This window comes from Anser cygnoides, chromosome 3 (assembly GCF_040182565.1).
Source record: "Anser cygnoides isolate HZ-2024a breed goose chromosome 3, Taihu_goose_T2T_genome, whole genome shotgun sequence".
Taxonomy (NCBI): Eukaryota; Metazoa; Chordata; class Aves; order Anseriformes; family Anatidae; genus Anser; species Anser cygnoides.
The window spans coordinates 24628163-24648065 of record NC_089875.1 but is presented as its reverse complement, the minus strand read 5'-3'; the positions used below and the strand labels follow the sequence as shown (position 1 = coordinate 24648065).

General features: G+C 38.0%; 1 protein-coding gene across 12 annotated transcripts in view; it reads left to right on the top strand.

Annotated features, from left to right (window-relative positions):
* The window catches only part of ENAH (ENAH actin regulator), a 97958-nt gene that overhangs the window by 72372 nt on the left and 5683 nt on the right, over positions 1-19903 (top strand). For 4 of the 12 annotated variants that reach the window (XM_066993702.1, XM_066993703.1, XM_066993704.1 and 1 more), the window contains 9 exons: positions 1179-1498; positions 2670-3467; positions 5286-5590; positions 5844-5977; positions 6375-6429; positions 6746-6794; positions 12041-12107; positions 14425-14487; positions 18432-18510. In XM_066993702.1, coding sequence (XP_066849803.1) covers positions 1179-1498; positions 2670-3467; positions 5286-5590; positions 5844-5977; positions 6375-6429; positions 6746-6794; positions 12041-12107; positions 14425-14487; positions 18432-18510 — 1870 coding nt within the window. The remainder of the gene's footprint in view (positions 1-1178; positions 1499-2669; positions 3468-5285; positions 5591-5843; positions 5978-6374; positions 6430-6745; positions 6795-12040; positions 12108-14424; positions 14488-18431; positions 18511-19903) is intronic. The other 8 variants (XM_066993708.1, XM_066993709.1, XM_066993705.1 and 5 more) reach the window with 5 other exon arrangements.

Genomic DNA, 19903 nt, shown 5'->3' with positions numbered 1-19903 from the left:
GCGGCTGAAGTGCAGCAGAAAAGTTTGTGTGCTTAATATACAAGTTTTTATTTTTAAATGCAATGATTTAAAAAAAAAAAAAAAGCAGATGATAACTGACGTGTTTTTTCAGTGATAGATACTGGTAGGAACGTAGCAGCCACAGCTTTGAGGAGGATATACCTAATTCTTCTTTTAGTAGTGAGCTCTCCCAAGAGATGAAAAAGCTTTGAAAATCAAAAAGCTGTATTTTAGCTGACTAGAATCATGCATCTTATCTGACTGTTAAAAAACAAATAGAGAAAATATATATTAAAATAAAAAAAAAATAGGGTTATATATAGCTTTTTCTGCTATTTTGTGTGGGAAATTCCTTTCTTCCAGTCAACCTAATGGCAACAAATTCTTAAAGAACAACAATAACAACAAACACCCAACTTCTTGCCCCTAGGAAATTGTTGCCTTTGCATGGTTGTTTACTTGATTTCTTCCTCTCCACATTTTCCCCCACTCTGCTTTCCTTCACAATGACTCCTAAGGGCTGGAAACCCTGCCAGCTCCCAGCAGGGTTTCTCTGTCTGCTGCACCCTATTTTTTTTTTAATGATCATGTCTAGTTTTCCCCTGAAGTTTTTCTTCAGTTTTCTCAACTCCCGTTTTGATGAGACTTCAGCGTGTTTAGTCAGAAAGCGGAGAGGCATGTATAAAGTATGCACTTTGCTTCTGTAAAATTTGGATAAATACTAGCCGACTAATTTATGTGAAAGATCTAATGTGTTTTTTTGATGGGTATTTGTGATATTGCTATTTCAGTGTTTTTATTCACTGCTTCAAGTATAAAATACCATGCAAAGAACAAATGTAACTCCATATCCCAAACTCACGAGATTGCATCAGTGAGTGAATTATCAGCAATAGCTTTCTATTCCTACCTCTTGAAAGCTGTCTTTCCTCCTAACCAATTTAATATTGTGAAACTGGGTATATGAGTCTTTTTACTGTAAATGTAATACACCTGTTATCCAGCTCCAAAAAATAACGTGTACAGTTTAGAATTTTATGTAGGTGCAAATGCCGTGTTTTTGTTCTCACAGTTGCAAAGACTGTTCATTGTTTTATCTTTTTGTCCTCTAACAGTTATTTAATATTCTTGGTTTTAACTTTGCAGCTTAGTCTTTTCTTTTTTTTCCATGATTATAGACAGTTGCAAGAGCAACAAAGGCAAAAAGAGCTGGAACGAGAGAGGCTGGATCGTGAACGAATGGAACGGGAGAGACTGGAGAGAGAAAGGCTAGAAAGGGAGAGACTTGAAAGAGAGCGCCTTGAACAGGAACAACTGGAGCGAGAACGGCAAGAAAGGGAACGGCAAGAGCGCCTAGAAAGGGAGAGACAGGAAAAGGAGAGGCAGGATCGAGAAAGACTTGAACGACTTGAACGGGAAAGGCAAGAAAGAGAACGGCAAGAGCAGTTGGAAAGGGAACAATTGGAATGGGAAAGAGAGAGAAGAATTTCAAATGCTGGTAAGAATTTCAAAACTGAGTGTGTTCAAGTACCATACTCTTCGTGTTTGGGTAATGGCGTGGGAGGCGACAAACAAGGGCAGTGAGTATAGCTGTGCAAGAGCAGTCAGTATATAACTTGTTTGGTGGAATTGCTTTCTTTCTTATGGCAAGAAGTCCAAGATGACTTTCCTGTCATAATTTTCCACTAGTGGTGAAATAGAACATAAAAATATTTGTTTGCTCCATTGCTTCACTTCCTGATTTCATGAAGAACTTGAATCGTATTGGGCACCTCCAGCATTGGTTAAAGTATGAGTTAAAATTTCTAAATATTTTGTTGTTGCTTACTCTATTAAACAAGATGTATTCTCATCAGATAATTTGACAAAACTAGCTTGAATATGTTTACGTAGAGGGTATGTATCTAAGTAAGGTGAAGTAATAGTGTGAGAAATGCCTTTCAGTATGAACTTTTGCTTCACTTATGATCGTAGTGAATTACAGTGAAAAGTATTATATGAATTTGTAGATAAGATAATACACTGCCTTTAGAAGTGTGTCCAGTGATGATTAGAAGCCCTTTCCCTTAGCTAATGTAATGAAACACTAGTCAAGCACTTCATCTTTTAGTAACAAACTCAATTTAAATAAGAAGTCATCTTGTGGTAAAAGTCAGAGTATGCTATGTAACAAACTAGTCACTTTAGAAAAGGGGATTTTATTGGTAGATTTATTCCAGCTACTTTGAAGTTCGTGATGGAGCTTATTCTAGGGAAGAGAGATAATGCTGCCTGTGTTAACAATTCTACTAATAAAATATTGTACCAAATGTTAAGATCACTACACTTGCTTGCAATTTGCAACAAAACAAGAAGATAAAAGCTGATAAGACTGATTAATCAACCCTGTATCTAACCATCTCACAGATGGGATTTGAGAAAACTTATCCTAGAACATATTTGTAAATTCAAATGTTGGCACAAAAATGGTTGGTAAAATTTAAGCAGCTGTTGATAATATATAAAACTTTCCTAACAGTATTTTCACTTGTGCCTAATCCTCTGGTACTAACTGTAGTCTACATTTATACATTTTGTTTGAATGCTGGTTTTGTTGCTTCATTAGCTCCCTTTTTCTCTTTCTCCTTTTTTTATCCTGCCTTTGCTGCTGCTTTCCATCTTCTGTCCAGCTCCATCTTTCGACAACTCCCCGTATAGCACTCCACTTCCTGAATACTCCAGTTGCCAGCCTCCTTCAGCACCTCCTCCATCATATGCAAAAGCAGTCTCAGCACCAATGTCAGAGTCCACATCGGAGTATGCTGTAGTGACTTCTGCACCACCGACTTCCACTCCCCCTACACCGCCTCTAAGGCACTCTGCATCACGTTTTGCTACATCTTTAGGCTCAGCTTTCCACCCTGTTCTTCCCCATTATGCTACGGTTCCTCGTCCACTGAACAAAAGTTCTCGGCCCCCTTCTCCTGTGAATGCCCCAGCGACGTTGCCTCCAAATACAAAGCCTGTTGCTTGGTCTGCGCCCAGTTTTGCTCCCCTTCCCCCATCACCTCCAGTAATGATAAGCAGTCCACCAGGCAAAGCTACTGGTCCAAGACCTGTCCTCCCAGTGTCAGCTTCTAATCCAGCGACCCAAATGCCTACATCTCCCACAGCTCCTAATGGGCTTTCTGAAAATGTGACTTATCCAGTTCCTTCGCCTACCTCAGGTCCAACTCCACCTCCGCCACCTCCTCCCCCACCACTGCCTTCCTTTCCACCTCTGTCACTCTCTGGACCTCAAGCTTCTCCTTCTCCAAACTCCCCTAATGCCTCGACTCCCTCATCCAAGCCTAGTGTTCTCCCTTCTCCCTCTGCAGCTACCCCTGCCTCTGTTGAGAACTCTCTAAACTCTGTGCTGGGAGACTCCTCTGCTTCTGAGCCAGTCTTGCAGGCAGCCTCTCAGCCGATTGAACCTACGACCCAGCAGGGTAAGGCTTTCTGTTATTGCTACTAATTCACTAATCAGTAATGCAGTCAAAAACAATTTGTATCAAAGCCCTTAACTGCTCCGAAGAATTAACAAAACGCTTCAAAAGTTGCAGTGATCTTAATACCACAACGAAATACCATCTGGAAACTGGTAAGGGAGAAGAGCCAGAGTTCTGTGGTCTGTCATAAGTAAAATTCTGGTTTCTTAAGCTCTCATCTGTTGAGAACAGAGCTTGTCAAATACTTGCTTGGTAAATCTTGCACTGTTAGTTTATTGGGACCATTGCATTAATAGGCAGCATCGTTAGTTTCCTAATGGCAGGTGAAGCAGGAGTACGTGTATGTGGCTTTAGACATATGACCTTAAGTAAGGAATAATTTGAACCACTTTGATACTCACAAAGTAGCTTAAAATTTAGAAGGTGGTGCATAACAATTACAGCATTTCTTTCTGGACAGTGTTCATTTTGAGGTGTGTGCTGTATGCGCACGCACGTAAGGCGATTGATTGGTCTTTCTGTGGTGTTCTACCAGAATAGATTAAAAAGTTTCAGTATAAAAAAAAAAAAGACAAAGTTAGTTTAAGCAGATGACAGTCTTAACGGACACTCTACCAATGTGATATAAATGTGTTTCACATGGATGTAAATGTCTTTGTTAACCTGAATCCTGTTTTATAGTGACTTAATAGATTTAGGTCTTATGTATATAAGACTGCAGTAGCTTAGCTAAGGGTTTTGGGTAGAGGGGATCCAGGGGGATAAGTAGAATGTAGCTTCATCACACAAGCCATGCAGAGTAGATCCTATTTATACATGTGTTGCATTAAGTTGTGAGCTACTCTGTGGTTGAGTAGAAATAGGATGAGTGGTCTTGTTTTTTTTATGGAATAAAAGCATGCATTTCGATGGTGAGTAATCACTAGAGAGTTTAAAATGCTTCTAAACTTACTCAAGGGTTAGCATGATAGGAAACCAGGGAGGCTTTCGAATGAAATTCCTGCCTTTAGAGATGGCTTAAGGTGGTTGCTGACTTCCACTAGCTTATATCAGTTCTGTAGTCAAGCAAGGGAATAGAGTTGATGTGTGGGGCTGTTTTCTTAATCACAATTCCTGAAATTGTTCCTATAATATAAACACTTCAGCAGCTGCATTAAACATCCGAATATTCTTTCTTTAAAACAAACTTTGTACTGCATATCTGTACTGTAAAAGATTAAAGGAATCCATAAATAAATGGAAGAGCTTGTCCTCGTCAGGTTGAAATGTCAGTCTTCTAACTCACTAATTAGTGTTTGTGTGTAATTATTAAAGTTAATTCCTGTGATGTTTTTTGGAGGAAAGACTTATTCAGGCTTATAAATTGGTGTTGGAACTCGAACACTTGCAGGGTGCAGATGCTTGGGTGGTGTGTTAAATGCTCATAGATACAATGAGGAGTCACTTTTTACTTAGCACCATTTTGATAAGTAATTTTTTTCTTCTGCAGTTTGATACTTGTACATTACTTGACTCTAAAAGCTTTGCTTGCTTCCCTTCTGAAGGTTCTTGGCTGCAACACAAAACCGAACTGGAGGGTTATTGTATTTAAATGGCTCTGAAATTCTGGTCTCTTACAGCGTACTATATAATACTTTTAGTGCATTTAATAAGAATGTTCTCCCCTGCTGAAACTTGGAGTGTTCTCTTGCCTACAGAAAGGACGCTTACCGGTATTAACTTCTCATACACAGAGAAAATGAACCTGTGTTTCGAGAGAGAATAAGGCCTTTCCTTTCAAAATCCTTAATATTGTCCTTTTTTTCTTTTTGATACTAGGTGTTGTCCAAGGACCACCTGCACCTCCTCCCCCACCCCCGTTGCCCCCTGGCCCAGCTCAGTCTTCGGCAGCAGCCCCACCTCCTCCAGGCCCACCACCACCACCTCCACTTCCACCTTCAGGGCCTCCGCCGCCACCACCACCTCCTCCTCTTCCTAGCCAAGTACCTGCTGTTCCCCTCCCACCTCCTGCTCCCCCCCTTCCTGCCTCTGGATTTTCTGTTGGATTTATGTCTGAAGAAAATCGCCCTCTAACTGGACTAGCAGCTGCACTTGCTGGAGCCAAACTTAGGAAAGTGTCACGGGTAAATGCAACTATTGTTTTTTTTTCTGATTTCTGTTTCTAAATTCTGTGTTCCTGAACTGACTGTAGTTTTTGTTTCAGATTAATAGCCCTGTAAAATACATTTTGGATAGGCATAATTCGTTATTTAAAAAGTTACAGGTGGTGCTGCTACAGTCTTTATACAATTGTTTCTTTCTACTATGTGAGCTTTGCTTATTTCATTGTCAACTATAACTGTTTGCATGTACACTGTTACTTTGTGTATTGCAAAGGGTGAAGACTCCTCCAGTTCAAGTGGAGGAGGAGGCTCTGCTCCATCTAAAACAGACAGTGGCCGTGGAAATGGGCCACTTCCCCTGGGAGGCAGTGGCTTGATGGAAGAAATGAGTGCCCTGCTGGCCAGGAGGTAAGTGGCTGTTTCTGTGCTGTAGCTGCTCTTAGAGGTAAGATTCTTGGTGTCTGTTTTCAGCTGGCTAAGGATCAAACAAACATCTGCTTGCTCATGTGGTTGCTTTGTGAAGTTGATAACATTTTGTGAATAGCCATTTTTACTTGAGTATAATCGAGTACTTTTCTTCTGTGTAATTCTTTGTGCAGCGGTAGGGAATATAAACTTCAAAAGGATAAGGAATCCCAAAATCATTTGGAAAAGAGGGCTTTGTCAATGAAAGCATTCTGAAAGTACTTTAACACTTATATTTAGTTATCTAGATAACAAGCTGTATGTATCCTTAATTATAGTGAACAGCAGTCTTTCATCTTAAAGCCATGATGATCTTGGTAACTTTTGTTTCTGCTTATAGGAGAAGAATTGCTGAAAAGGGATCAACAGAACCAGACCAGAAAGAAGACAAGACCGTGAGTTGAGAAATTTTATCTACGTCAAGTTACTTGATGCTTGAAAAAGATTCTAATGATGTCATGGAAATTATTTATACTTTACCATACTTATATACATATCTTCTATTTTGTGAAGGTTATATTGTTTGTTCACTTACTGCATAAAATTGAGCAGAACTATTAAGTCTCTGTTTTTTAAAAAAAAAAAAAAGAATTAAATATTTGAACAGTTGAGATTCATTTACTAGGTTCACAAGAGTCAAAGGTGTGTTTTTTCTCTCTGCCCCTCACCCCTGTCTTTATTCTTCCTTCCTTTCTCTTCCCTGTTAATCAGGAAGAATCAGAGTCTTCAACTTCTAAGGCATCTTCAACAAGCACACCTGGTAAGTAGCATAGGTTTGTGAACTCTGACTCTAATGCTAAAATTTAATGATGAATCTCAATAAGCTGTGTTAAATTTTGGAGTCTGGCTCTTAGTCCTTGATTACAACCTGACATTTTACTGTAGAATGGTTCTGGGTTCAGAAATGTTTCAGAAGGCAGCAGATAAAAACATCTACTGAAGCACTATACCAAATGCACTGTCCTCTTGTGTCGAACCTGTGGAGCTGATGCATGGAAACAGCTGACAGCGAATGTGAAAGCAAGCTGTCTTTGTCATTACAGGACACGAGCTGTTGCAGTAGTTTCTTTCCTTCAAGTCAGGCATAGAAAACTGTCGGTCAGATGTAAACGGTTACCACTTAGCTCAGTAAGGATTCGCTTGTGTAAATGTCTCTTCTAAATCAGTAGAAGTGCGCAGTGCAGAAATTCTTTAAGCATTAATTCCTCTGCTGATGTATGACTGTGGCGGAGTTAGGAGCTGTGTAGTATGCACTTCTGCTGCAGTCAGTAAGGAAAGCTTTTGTATCACCAGTTCTGTAGTCGATCAGTGTGTATTATCAGCATGCATATGTATTCATACTGTAAATACTTGTATTACAAAACTTGGCTGACACTTAGGACTGTTTTTTTCTTGTACTTCAGTAATACCTTCCTGAATGTTAGCTTCCTAGGCCCCCTCTTACCCTGTGCATAGCGGGGACAATGTGCAGTTTGTCATCCCAAGAGATGCTGCTTCCCCTCTGGAAGCAGAGAGGAAAAAGAAAAATGGCTGGGTAATGAACACACTAATGTTCAGTATGTTTTAGCTTTCTCTGATTGCTTTCCCATGTGTGTGTTTCTTCACTAGATGATTCAGCCACTTGAAGTTTTGCAGGTCTTACTGTTGAAAGCCATTGCTGTAGGGCAATCAAGTTCTGGGTAAACACTAGCTGTGGGATAAAAAGAAACAGGGAGCTAGGTGTGTCTTAATGGAAATAATGGAAAAGCTGTTACTATTGAGATAAAGCAGGTCATTTAAAGAAATTGGATTGCAAGGCAATAAATGACTTATCGTTTTCCATCCTTTTTTTCTTCAGAGTTTGCTTTGTTCTATTAACATGGAGATGATGCTAGCATTGGGTAAATGTCTGCTTTTTGGGATGCTTCTCCTAATAATATAGGACAAAAAGAGGGAAATCAAGAACAGTGGAAAGAAATAAAGTAGTTCCTTTGGTTGGTGGTTGTGATGAGAAGCCTCTTTGAACTTAAATGTCAAATGCACCTGGAGATTAGTCTTTCATTAGAAGAGAGATTCCACCTCATTTCTTGATGATGTAAAATGTTTTGATAATGCTGTGCATCATCATTGGAGCATGTCTTTAAGATGTTTAAGAGGAATATTTGGCATATTAAGTAGAGGCCAGGTCAAAAATTCAAAAAATTATTGCAATAATGTACTACAGTGCAAGTATAATAAGCAGGCGGTTTTCAAATGTGCTATTTTAGGGGCCTAGAAAAAACTTAAGCTATGTGTATAGGTGGTGTTACTAGACAAGGATGAAATGCAGAAACTTTCAGTGAGATACTCAGGAATAAGGATCCTAAATAGTTAGGGAGAAATACATCTACCTTTTGGAACAACAGATGTATTGTTACTATCATAAATTTAAATTTGATGACTTTGCCATCTGTCTGTCCCCATTCCCTCGCATCAAAGTATTTGTCATGCTACAGAAGCATTCTGTCCTCAGGAGAGGAGCCTTTGGAGAAAGGGTTGAACTACACAGTTGGGGATTGGTGAGGGGACGAGAACATCATGGTGGCAAGTGTGGTGGTAAAGGTTACCTTTCCAGAGGAACCAGTTCTCTGAAGTGATGATATTCCAAGAATGGAAAAACCTACCTACATGGCTGCCAAAAAGTAGGAATTTAGTTAAGAGTAATATGTGTAAGGAAGGAAAAGTGTTTTCCTTGCTTGTTTGACTTGAGAAGGACAGGTGGAAACATCAGGGCTGTCAAGTGAGGAGTTGAATTATTACAATTATTATTAAAATACTGAATCTGATGTATAATAATACCAAAATGAGGATGAATCTTTTCTTAGCCCTGTATGAGGCAGTCCGAGTGGTGTTCTTTTTTGAATTCTGTGTTGCTGAATGAGAAATGATGATTTGTGAGCTGTGGTGTTTCTTAGAGGCCCTACGTAGCATTGCTTTCTATAGATAGACATCTGATAGTTTTATAAGAAGTATGCTGAGCAATCTGAGTGGTGGATCTGTCGTGACAAAGCTTCTAGTGTTGTTTTGAGCAGGCTGCTAAAATATTAAACAATTAGTCTTTGTTCAGTTACAGGATATCAATGCTTGGTCTAGTTGTGTAACTATGTATAATTGCCATTAATAATATGATTCAAATTGTTATGCAGGGACTAGCTAGCATTTACGTCTTACTTCGATGTTAAGTTTACCCTTTCTATGTGCTGTGAACTACCAGTGTTCCAGATTCTTTGTCAGGAGGAGTATGATGTTGAAAGGGGAGACGTTTCTTCTGGTCTCCTTGAGTTTATTTTTATTTCAGCTCTGTTAAGAAGCTATGCACTTTCTCTCCTCTTGTGCTTACAAGGAGAGCTATGGCACGATTGCGTAGACCTGTTAAGTCCTATGCAAATGGCGTATTCCTTTTAGGGGAAGAAACACACAGTTACATAAAGTTAAATAAAATGTAACTTAAAACATGTTAGGTAATATAAACAAAGCAAGCTCAAAAACGTAGAATAGACAACAATAGATAAAGTTCAACAAGGCCAAGTGCCGGGTCCTGCACCTGGGGCGCAACAACCCCAAGCAGAGCTACAGGCTGGGAGATGAGTGGCTGGAAAGCTGCCTGGCCGAGAAGGACCTGGGAGTATTGGTTGATAGTCGGCTGAATATGAGCCAGCAGTGTGCCCAGGTGGCCAAGAAGGCCAACGGCATCCTGGCCTGTATAAGAAGCAGCATGGCCAGCAGGTCTAGGGAAGTGATTGTGCCCCTGTACTCGGCTCTGGTGAGGCCGCACCTCGAGTACTGTGTTCAGTTTTGGGCCCCTCACTACAAGAAGGACATGGACGTGCTCGAGCGAGTCCAGAGAAGGGCAACGAAGCTGGTGAGGGGTCTGGAGAACAAGTCTTACGAGGAGCGGCTGAGGGAGCTGGGCTTGTTCAGCCTGGAGAAGAGGAGGCTCAGGGGCGACCTTATCGCTCTCTACAGTTACCTTAAAGGAGGCTGTAAAGAGGTGGGGGTTGGTCTGTTCTCCTACGTGCCTGGTGACAGGACGAGGGGGAATGGGCGAAAGTTGCGACAGGGGAGTTTTAGGTTGGATGTTAGGAAGTACTTCTTTACCGAAAGGGTTATTAAGCATTGGAACGGGCTGCCCAGGGAGGTGGTGGAGTCACCATCCCTGGAGGTCTTTAAAAGACGTTTAGATGTAGAGCTTAGCGATATGGTTTAGTGGAGTACTTAGTGTTAGGTCGGAGGTTGGACTCAATGATCTTGAGGTCTCTTCCAACCTAGAAATCTGTGATACTGTGATACTGTGACAACAGACGTGAAACCTGAATAATTTTGCTGTTTCAGCTATATAGTAATTATGGTGGTTGAGCAAGCTGCAGCCATGGCAAAAAAATTCTCAGATGATTTTGCAAATACAGCTAAAAATTCCAAGACTGGACAAATCCGGAAGCCTCGTATAGTAAAGTAATAAAGCTTGAGACCTATTACTAGCATTGGCAATGTGTAATTAACTGGGTCAGAGACGACTACGCTAGTAGACTTCTGCGGTTCAGATATTCTTCTAATTTTGCTGAATGCTGGAGAGCTTCCTGATTAGTGTGAGGTTCAGAAGAACGTTTCAGCTTGCCCAGCGTAGCAGAGTTGAACAGTACAAAATAATGGGAACAAAACAGCAATTAAAAACAAAACAAAACCAACCCTCAGCCAAACCAGAAATAAAGACTTAAAAGATCACAGATATGTTAAAAACCTAAGTAACAATAGCAAGCAAGTAATAACAATTAACAGTATAGAAATAATGTTTTCATTTGTACAGATTGTAAGGAATGAAAATCTGACCAATATGGAATGAAACTATCGTAGTGATAGTTATGTCATGAGGAAGGGCTAGGTAAGACCACTAAAGGAAATAGTCTCATTCGCCATACAATAACAAACAATAGTCCTTAGCTGAAATGTTTGCTTGTTTTTGTTTGTTATTTTTTATTTCTGTCTGTTGTTGACAAAGATTGCTGTAATAAACTCAGGATAGTGAGTGTGTCAAAGTTGCTTGGAGAGGATTCTAAACAGAACTAAAAACAGGCTCTGTAATGGAAAACGAAGCATGAGATTATATAAAAAATAGGTGTGGTTTTTTTTTTTTACAACTTGAATCAAATTACTGTCTGTGGACTAGGCCCAGAAGTCCTCTTCTGCAACATATAATAAAGTGCTTGACCTTCAGTGTACAAGCTGTCTAGGCAATAGCAGAGTTACCCAGTAAAACTTTGTCCTGTATCATGCTGTGGTAAGTAAACTACTACTTTTCCGGATCCAAGTGCAAAACGTACCTTTAGTTTTGAGTCTGTTGTTTTGAAAGAGGTAATTATGCATTGCAATGTTAGAAGCATCCCAAAAAGGGACACAACTTTGGAAAATAAATACATTGTTGAAAGGTATTCTAGTTGTGTGACGTTTTCTCATTCCTGCTGTTGCTTCATTGAAATTAACACTGAATTATTTTTATGTAATTTGTTAACAGGTTAGGGAAACTCCTTTAGTTTAAAAACATACTCCCCCAGTATCTGAAGCTGACTGTTCAGTTATGGTTCCAGAATTCCATGTTTCACAACTAAAGCAATAAAATACATAAAGCAAGGCAGAGCTTTTCCCACCTGGTTTAAGACGTGCACTAGATGACCCTGCTTGGCAGGGAGGTTGGACCCAGATGATCTCCAGAGGTCCCTTCTAACCTCAACCATTCCGTGATTCTGTGAAGAATCAAATGGCATTTGCAATGTCTAGATTTAAAGTGAAGCTCAAAGATGCTATCACAATGTGAATGGTTGCATGACTAAAAATAAGACGAATATAACAGGAGGTAGCTTAATATTAAAGAACTAATGCAATGTAGTTTAAAAAAGGAAAATGGCTGACTTAAGTTGCTAGGTACTTAAGCTTCTTCACATAATTATACAACAAATGGAAGACAATAGTTTTTATTTTTTCTGTGTTTGACAGAACTAACAAGAAAGCCTTGGGAAAGAACAAATACAGTGAATGGAAGCAAGTCGCCTGTTATATCCAGGTACTCCATTTTGTACCAGTAGCTATCTTTTTCTATAAGTTTGCTGTTGTTGCTCATGCTGCTAAAGATATTTGACTAAAATAGCAAAAATAATACAAAGCAAAATTTTGGGGTTTAAAAGTCCTGCTATGAAACTGCTTTTGGCAATTTTAATTAAGAATAAAGTGTTGCTTTTGAAGAATGGTGAAAAGTGAAATTTTCATGGTAAAAGTAAAGCAAAAAGATTACTTAATAATTGTTGGCATATAACTTCAATAATCGTGGTATATATTTGCTTACAGAAAGGGTTAATTCTTTCTATTTCCTTATATTTTTAAGTCTGAAATTTCCTGCAGGGGAGACCAAGTTCAGTGCTATCATTCATATATTCAGTAATAAATCTACTGAATAGCTTTTCTCCTTTCTATTTCTGTGCTAATTATAGAACCTATATCTTGATATTTAAGCATCTTGGTGAGGTTTGGTTCAGTGACAGTTTTCAGTAGTTGCCTCATAACAATCTGAAGAAACATCCTAAAGAGTTATGGAGTATTATGCATACTTCACTGCACTGACTGGTTGTTGGTAACTTGTCAACTGGAATTCCTGTTGGCACTGGGCATTATGGTAGGCATTTCAGTAATAAAATTACGTTAAGTAGGCTTGTAGCTCATTTTAGTTTTCATGTGTATTCTGGATACAGAGGTTAAAAGGTTCTGACCTGTGATAATCTGAAAAAGTTACCTGAATTTCTTAAAAGACAACAGAAGAATGTGTTAAACCTGAGAATGTTCTATTTGAAATTACTTCAATTCTCATTAAAATTCTGGCATGTTGGAAACAGCTATACAAGATCTGTTGATTTGGGAAGAAAATAATTCTCTCTAAATGGCATTACTTGTCGTTGAGGTTGCCATTGGGGTCTCATCAGTTCTAAAATTAAGTACTAAACACTATCAGACTATCAGTATCTGTGTCTTAATTCCAGAAATTACTAAGTCCGGTAACTTAAAATCTCTCCAGCCTTGATTCTGGTTGCTTGTATTGTGGATCTCTTTTCATTTGTTCATTTGTTTTTTGTTTTGTTTGGTTTTGCTCTGTCAAAAAAAAAAAAGTAACATTGGTGGTGATGTCCTCCCTGTTCTACTGCCAGTGTAACAAAATACTGCTTCACAAACTTTGCCTTGATTTCTTCTTCCTACACCTACCTGGTAGATCTTACGTGCTTTAACAGAGATCTCTTGTTTTCAAGCAGGTTAAGGTATAAATACATGATATTGAGGGGGAACTTGTCACAGAAATATTTTTTTTAAGGAATCCTAAAGAGATTTAGAGCATTTTAGATTTGATTATTTGAGGTGTTTGCTGACCTGACCATTTGGGTATAGATTCTCCTATTCTCAGCCTATTTCACTGATCTTATTTCTACTGGTTAAATTCAGAGTTTACTGTAGTATGTTTAAAAAAGGATTTTTGACCTAGAAAGAATTACAGATGTTTTGAGACTTCTCTTGAGATGTGTTAAGAAAATCTATTCATCAAGCTTTTTTTCGTTGTCATCCAATGGAAAATGCTGATAGACTGCTAATTCAGACTAATTAGAGCCTCAGTGAGTGTATGCTCTATAAGGACTTAAATAAGGAATTCTTTGTTTAATCAAATATCAGTATTCTATTCTAGTGCTGTCATAACCTCCTGGAAGGTTCCATAGCATATATTGTAAAAACTGCAGATAAAGTTTTCCAAGCACTGTTTATGGTTTACCATACCAGGATGAGGAATATTTCATGGACTGAGAAAGGAAAGGTATTCATAGAAGGCTCTCTTAAATATCCTTGAATTTTTCTAAATTCTCTGAAGTTGACAACTCTGTCTACAAGCAGATTGTTAAGGTTTGAGTGAGTTAGTCAAAGGGTGCTGCTACTTGAAACACTAATACCATGTTTGCCAGAAAGGGGTTATCTTTCACCTGTTAAGCCTAGAAAACCTGCTCCTGACCTATACAGAGTGAACGTGCTCATTTATGGGGATTAAATAAAGCGTGCTTAAGAAAATGGCAAGTAAGCAATATTTTCTCTTGAGAGCTTCCAAGGAACTAGACAAAGGATTTGTTATTCAGAATGAATGTTTAAAATCAATACTATCCTATTTAAAATAAACCCTTTTTTTCTAGCGCAGATTTTTAAGTATTGAACTACATGTTTTTCATATTTCCTGATATGTTCAAAATAGAACTCTTGGAACACAATCAGTGAGGCTCCATTGTATTTAAGGTTTTAAAACTGAACATTAAGGTCTATTATAGCTCGTTAAGGTAGTGTTTCTCCCCTACTCATAGACGGGAATCTCCATGGAAAAACCTGCTTGTTTCTGAAAACAGGCTCTATGATTCACTAAACAGGTATTATCCTGTTAGGATTTGAGACTTCTTAATGATTAAAATCTTTCTTACTTTCTTACTTTTTTTTTTTTTTTTTTTTACCAATTCAAGGGTGGACTTTTTCTACATAGATTGGTAATCACCACATGCATGATCAGGTTCCTCTTTGTATTTCATTTGTCCAGTTAAGCGCGTTTTTGGATGGTTCTGAAGGCAAATTGAGGTGGTTTAAGAACCAGCTTTGAATTAAAAATAAATACTAGATTTCTGTTAATCACCACCTGCAAAGTTAGAAATTCTTGTTGGATATGCCATGATTTAGTAAACCTTCTGCATTGTCCTGAGAAATTTTTCACAAACGTAAGAAATATACAGGAATAGCAGGTAATTTTCCAAGTGAATTTTCATGTCTTGCTGCCACAGGTTAAGTAAAGATAAATAGATTTTGCCTGACATAAGCATATGAAAGAATAAAGGAATCATTAAACATAAATTAATGTTTCAATTGGGAGAATATTCACAAATTTAAAAATAACTGTCTATTTTAAACTGTAGTTTCTGTAGTGGTACAAAAATTTTGCACAAAATACTGACATTTAAAGCTCTTTGGGTTTTAAGAGCTTTCTGCAGTTAAACTTCTTAGAGCTTTGAATTTTTTTTGAACACTGAATTATTGAATCAAATTCCACTTTCATTTTTCATCAAAGCACTCACTGTGGTGAATACTTCATATTTTGTATAAGAAGTTCCCCTTTGAGATACTTATCTTTGGTGGTGTATTCTGCATGTTGGCATGAATAAAATCTTTATCTTGCATGTTTGTTTTAAGGTGCTTTAGGGATTACGAAGGTTGCCTCACTGTCCTGCCAGGCAATGCTATGAAAAACCACACGGGAGTGCTCTGTAGCCATTTTAGGACTAATGGTTGGGATGTTTTATTTGCTAATTTTCAGTGGCTAATGTCTGTCTTAATGGCAACTGCATTCACCATGAATCTTTTCTCTGAGCAAACTGGAGAAGGAAAAGGATAATTTGGGTAGAGGGGAAGCTAGACTTGACTGAGATAAGTAATTATCTAGTTTACAAGTTAAGGTCTTTCATATTCGATTGAATGAAGAAGTTCTTGCAGGACTTCTTAGAAAAAAATTGGATGCATTCCTACACTTGAGTGGTCAAGTTTTTAAGAAGGCTTTCCTGTTATACCTCTAGACAGGTTTATTTCCCTAGTAGGAATATGTGGCATAAGATTGGCAGAGCTACCTTTTTATTGTAAAGATTTTGAGCAAAATGAGCAGCAGTCTGTTTGTGGAGATACGTTCTTTAAAGTATAAGTAATTTTATTAAAATACTCAAATATGTTCTTTGAATTCTTTTAATAAAACACGCAGTAGATCCCTGTTATCTCTTGTCAGGAATAGCTTTGGGGAGGAAACTGATTTTTTTTATATTTCAGTTTAGTTTGTTAAATGCTATAATGCCCTAGTATATGGGAACAAAGACACTTAATGATCAGAAACAATATATGGAGAATCTGAAAAACTCACGCTGTTCTGCTTGGAGTCAGTCTGTGTTTGCGCTTTCAGGTATAAACTGCAAAAGTAGCATTCTAAACGTCAGATATGTGAAGCAGCAGCATTTGCCAAAGTTCCCATCTTGATTTTTATTTTGAGCAAGGAATTCTTGCACTGTCAGTATCTAAAGATTTTTGTAAAAGATCCCAAACTGTGGTTTGTCTTCATAGCATTAGCACACACCGTCGATCTTCTGATGGCTACAAGGTGAATTCTGTTTTCCAGGTGCTTCTACAATAAAGTTATTTAATATTTCTTACTCTGTCTTAATCCATGGATCGTGTATTTCATTTCAGTGTGTTTCAAGTCCAGTAATGTTAGCAGTGTCTCTTTTGGAACTCGTTTAACAGTATTCTGATCCCATGTGAAGAACAGAGCTGGTGGTGTAACAGAGAATGTTCCTGCACCTATCCGCTTGATGCGAAGTCCATCAGCAAAGGGACAGTTAAACACTGCTTTTGCTGACTCTGTTTTGCATGGCTAATTATTGGCAGTTTTTTCCTACATGGGTGCAACAGGACTTCACATAAGTAACTTATCAGTGCACAGAATTAGTCATGAAGCTTTAAAAACACAAGTGTTAAGAGGTTTCTACCACTTGCACCAGAGTTCTTGCCTTCCAAAAAAAAGAAAAAAAGGATTTATAAATTTAAAATGCTGTCACCAGATTACTTCGTAGCTATGAATTTGTATTAGAATGGTGCCAATGCGATAAATGTTTCTGTATATAGGTTGTGTGGAAAAAAATTGCAACTCGTGTCACATGCTATGTCTGTTTTTCGCACTGTGAACCAACAAGAGGTGAAAGTATGGAGAGTACAAACCTGAGGAAGTTTCTGTAGTATCAAAATGACAATTGAGTGTGCATCCCCTTTTCTGTTCAGAGTTGCACTTGGAGTGTTTTTCTTCTGTTAGCAAATAAGAAAATAGTCTGTCAAATTTTAAGTCATGAAGACCATCAGTATTGAGGCTCATTCTGCTATTATTGAAAAGCCAGAGTGTAATCAAACTATTTCTTCATGGATAAACTACTATCTTGTAAGGGGAGATGAGTGAGACCTGAAAGTACTGGTTTTGTTTAAAAAATAAGTATATTATAGGGGTTCTTTTTTTTTTCTGAGTGAGAGCACAGCTTGTTCGTGCTAGATAAATAATTTTCCATTTATCTAGGCATTTTTAAAGCAATGGATACATTACTTTGTGTCCCTCATGTACTGAAATAAGATACTGTGTATGGGAAACAAAGTAAGAAGCATAACTGTACCTTTCCTGCTGGCTTATTTTTTTCCTGTGCCTGGTCACCTTCCAGCTTAACAAAAAAAGGTTGTACCTTCAAGTAACAAATCTTGAAAAATGCAGTGTTTAATTAATTCCTCCTATGTAAGAATTTGTAAGTGAGAAACTGAATGTAAGCCAGGCTTTTTTGTTCAGTGATACCACATACACAGACGGTGAAATAGGACCCAGTTTTTTTATACCATTACCCTACCCTTAAAGTCCACATTCTACTGTTAGCATCTAGCTTCTCTCTCTGCTTATAGCTGCGCATATGGAAGGCCCTTTGGAAGTGTAGTTAAGTACATGAGTCTGAAAGTTGCACGTTGTATAAACAGGGGATCAGAAAAAGGGAAAAAAAATGTGGTTGAAAAACCTCTTATTTTGGAACCTGTTTTAAGAATGCAGGATAATCTTTGTAGGCAAATTTTCGATGTCTTAGGAGAGTAACCAAACATCAGAACCAAAACATCAGAACTTCCTCCCAAATATTATATGATAAAACTTGCTGCCATTACAGTATCTTTGTTTTCAGTAGCTTTAGAATGCATGGAATAATATAGGTTGGAAGGGACCTCTGGAAGCTGTCTATTCCAGATGCCTTCTCAAAGCAGGAATTAGATAAGGTTATTCACTCTTGCCCTGCTGAATCCTCAAAGTCTTCAAGGGTAATGCCACACACCACATGCTTTTAGGTTGCAGTATCAACATGCACTCATTAAGAGGGAGTGCTTCTTTCAGAGAGCCTTTTCTGAGATAAGTAGTTTCAAAGGGGAAAAGGAAAAGTATTTGGCATTCAAAGGAGATCAGTTTTTCACGAACACTCTAAAAACATCGGAAACCACTGACAATGAAATATGTCTGCCAGTTGAATTGTTCTTGTTTTGAACTAATAACTTATTCCTATGGTAATTAATATTTCCAGTGCGTGGAAAACGTTCTTGGTTGTTGGTTTCCATTCTGTGTGGTATTTTGGGTCTAATTTTTTTCAGATTTTCCTTTCATTCATATTTTTAATATTGTTTTGATAGATGAATATTAGCAAGTTTGACGGAGAAGTATTATGTATGTTGTAATAATGAATGACCAGTAACTTACTGATTTGTTTTTGTACTGCAGACCAAAATCTACACCAACGGGGCAACCCAGTGCCAATGGAGTACAGTCAGAAGGTCTAGATTATGACAGATTGAAGCAGGTACATATATGTTGCTTTGTACAGAAAACTTGGCTATTGGGACCTGAAGCTCTCAAATACCAGTTTTGAACTGTTTTCTTAATTAGTTCCAAACTTCAGTAATTATTTAATTATTAGTAGTTACTTTTCCCCAAACTTATTTCAGTATTCTTAGGAGCTATAATTGTACGATGCCTGCTTACAGAGCCCCATTACTTTTTCCCAGATGCTTGTTCCTGCTTTTGCATTACACAGAATACACAAGATGGTGTTGATACTATAGATGGAACTGGTAAAATCAGTTTGCTTAGAAAACCTTTCTTTCCCCTCTCCTCTCTCCCAAAACAAAGACTGCTCTGCCTACCAAAGTATAACCTTTTTTATATCAGAGATGAGCACTTGTGGTCATGAGCTTGGTGATGAAACAGCATCCAGTGGTATCCCCCTTTCTGGCTATCTGTGGAAATGAGCCTTGTGTGAAGAAGGAAGCTTCCTGTTAGATTAGCAAAACATGTTACAGGATGCTTTGGAAAACTTTTATAACAGTTACCTGTACATGACAATTATTTGGCAAGCATACCATAATCTGAGCAACAAAGACCTCAGCGACAGATCTGTCACTTGTGTCAAGGCAGGAGATACCAGTTAACAGTATTTCTAATATTTAGACGAAGACCTCCCATGCTAGAAGGAAGGGAGTTCCTCATAGGAACCCTCGCAGGAGCAAATTGATTTAATTTACCTTTGTTCCTCAAGCTACTAAGAAGTCTTCCTTTGAGGCCATATGATCATCTTTGCTGATTATAGGTGATTCCTTTTCATTCAAGATTCTCTTTTGAGAGTAGTTGATATTTGGGATGTAGGGATGATACTGATCTGAGAACATTTCTATGAGGTGTTCCAAGTTCTCTGCTTAAGACAATAAGATAATACTACTGTATGTTTTTTCTCTGTAATGCTTAATAATGCCTCTGCTAATACTTAAGTTGTTCAGGAAATGTACATTCTTTCTGGCTCAAAAACAAAAAACACCCCACCATTTCTGATGTTAACACAAATAGATTCCCTGTGGGTTTTTTTGAGTCTTGTATGAGGAAATGCAGTTTTCTATTTTCTAGTAACTGTTCCAACCAGACGGTAAAAAAGATCTGCGCTCTGTGCAAATATGATTTTTTTTTTGCTGTTGTCCTGGAAAGAGACATCTTTGATTTCTTTATAATCCTTTTTGGCTACATAAAAGCCTAGGATTGTAGTGTCTGTTCTGGAGATAAAACAGGTACTCCTCAAATTTTATGGAGGATTTTTAGCACTCATGCTACAACTTGTAGATAGCAGTCTGGATGATTTTATGATGTTGTCAGTGGTTCTTTTGAGTTGAAGTCCGTGTAGATCCTATAATCTCATAAAGTTCAGA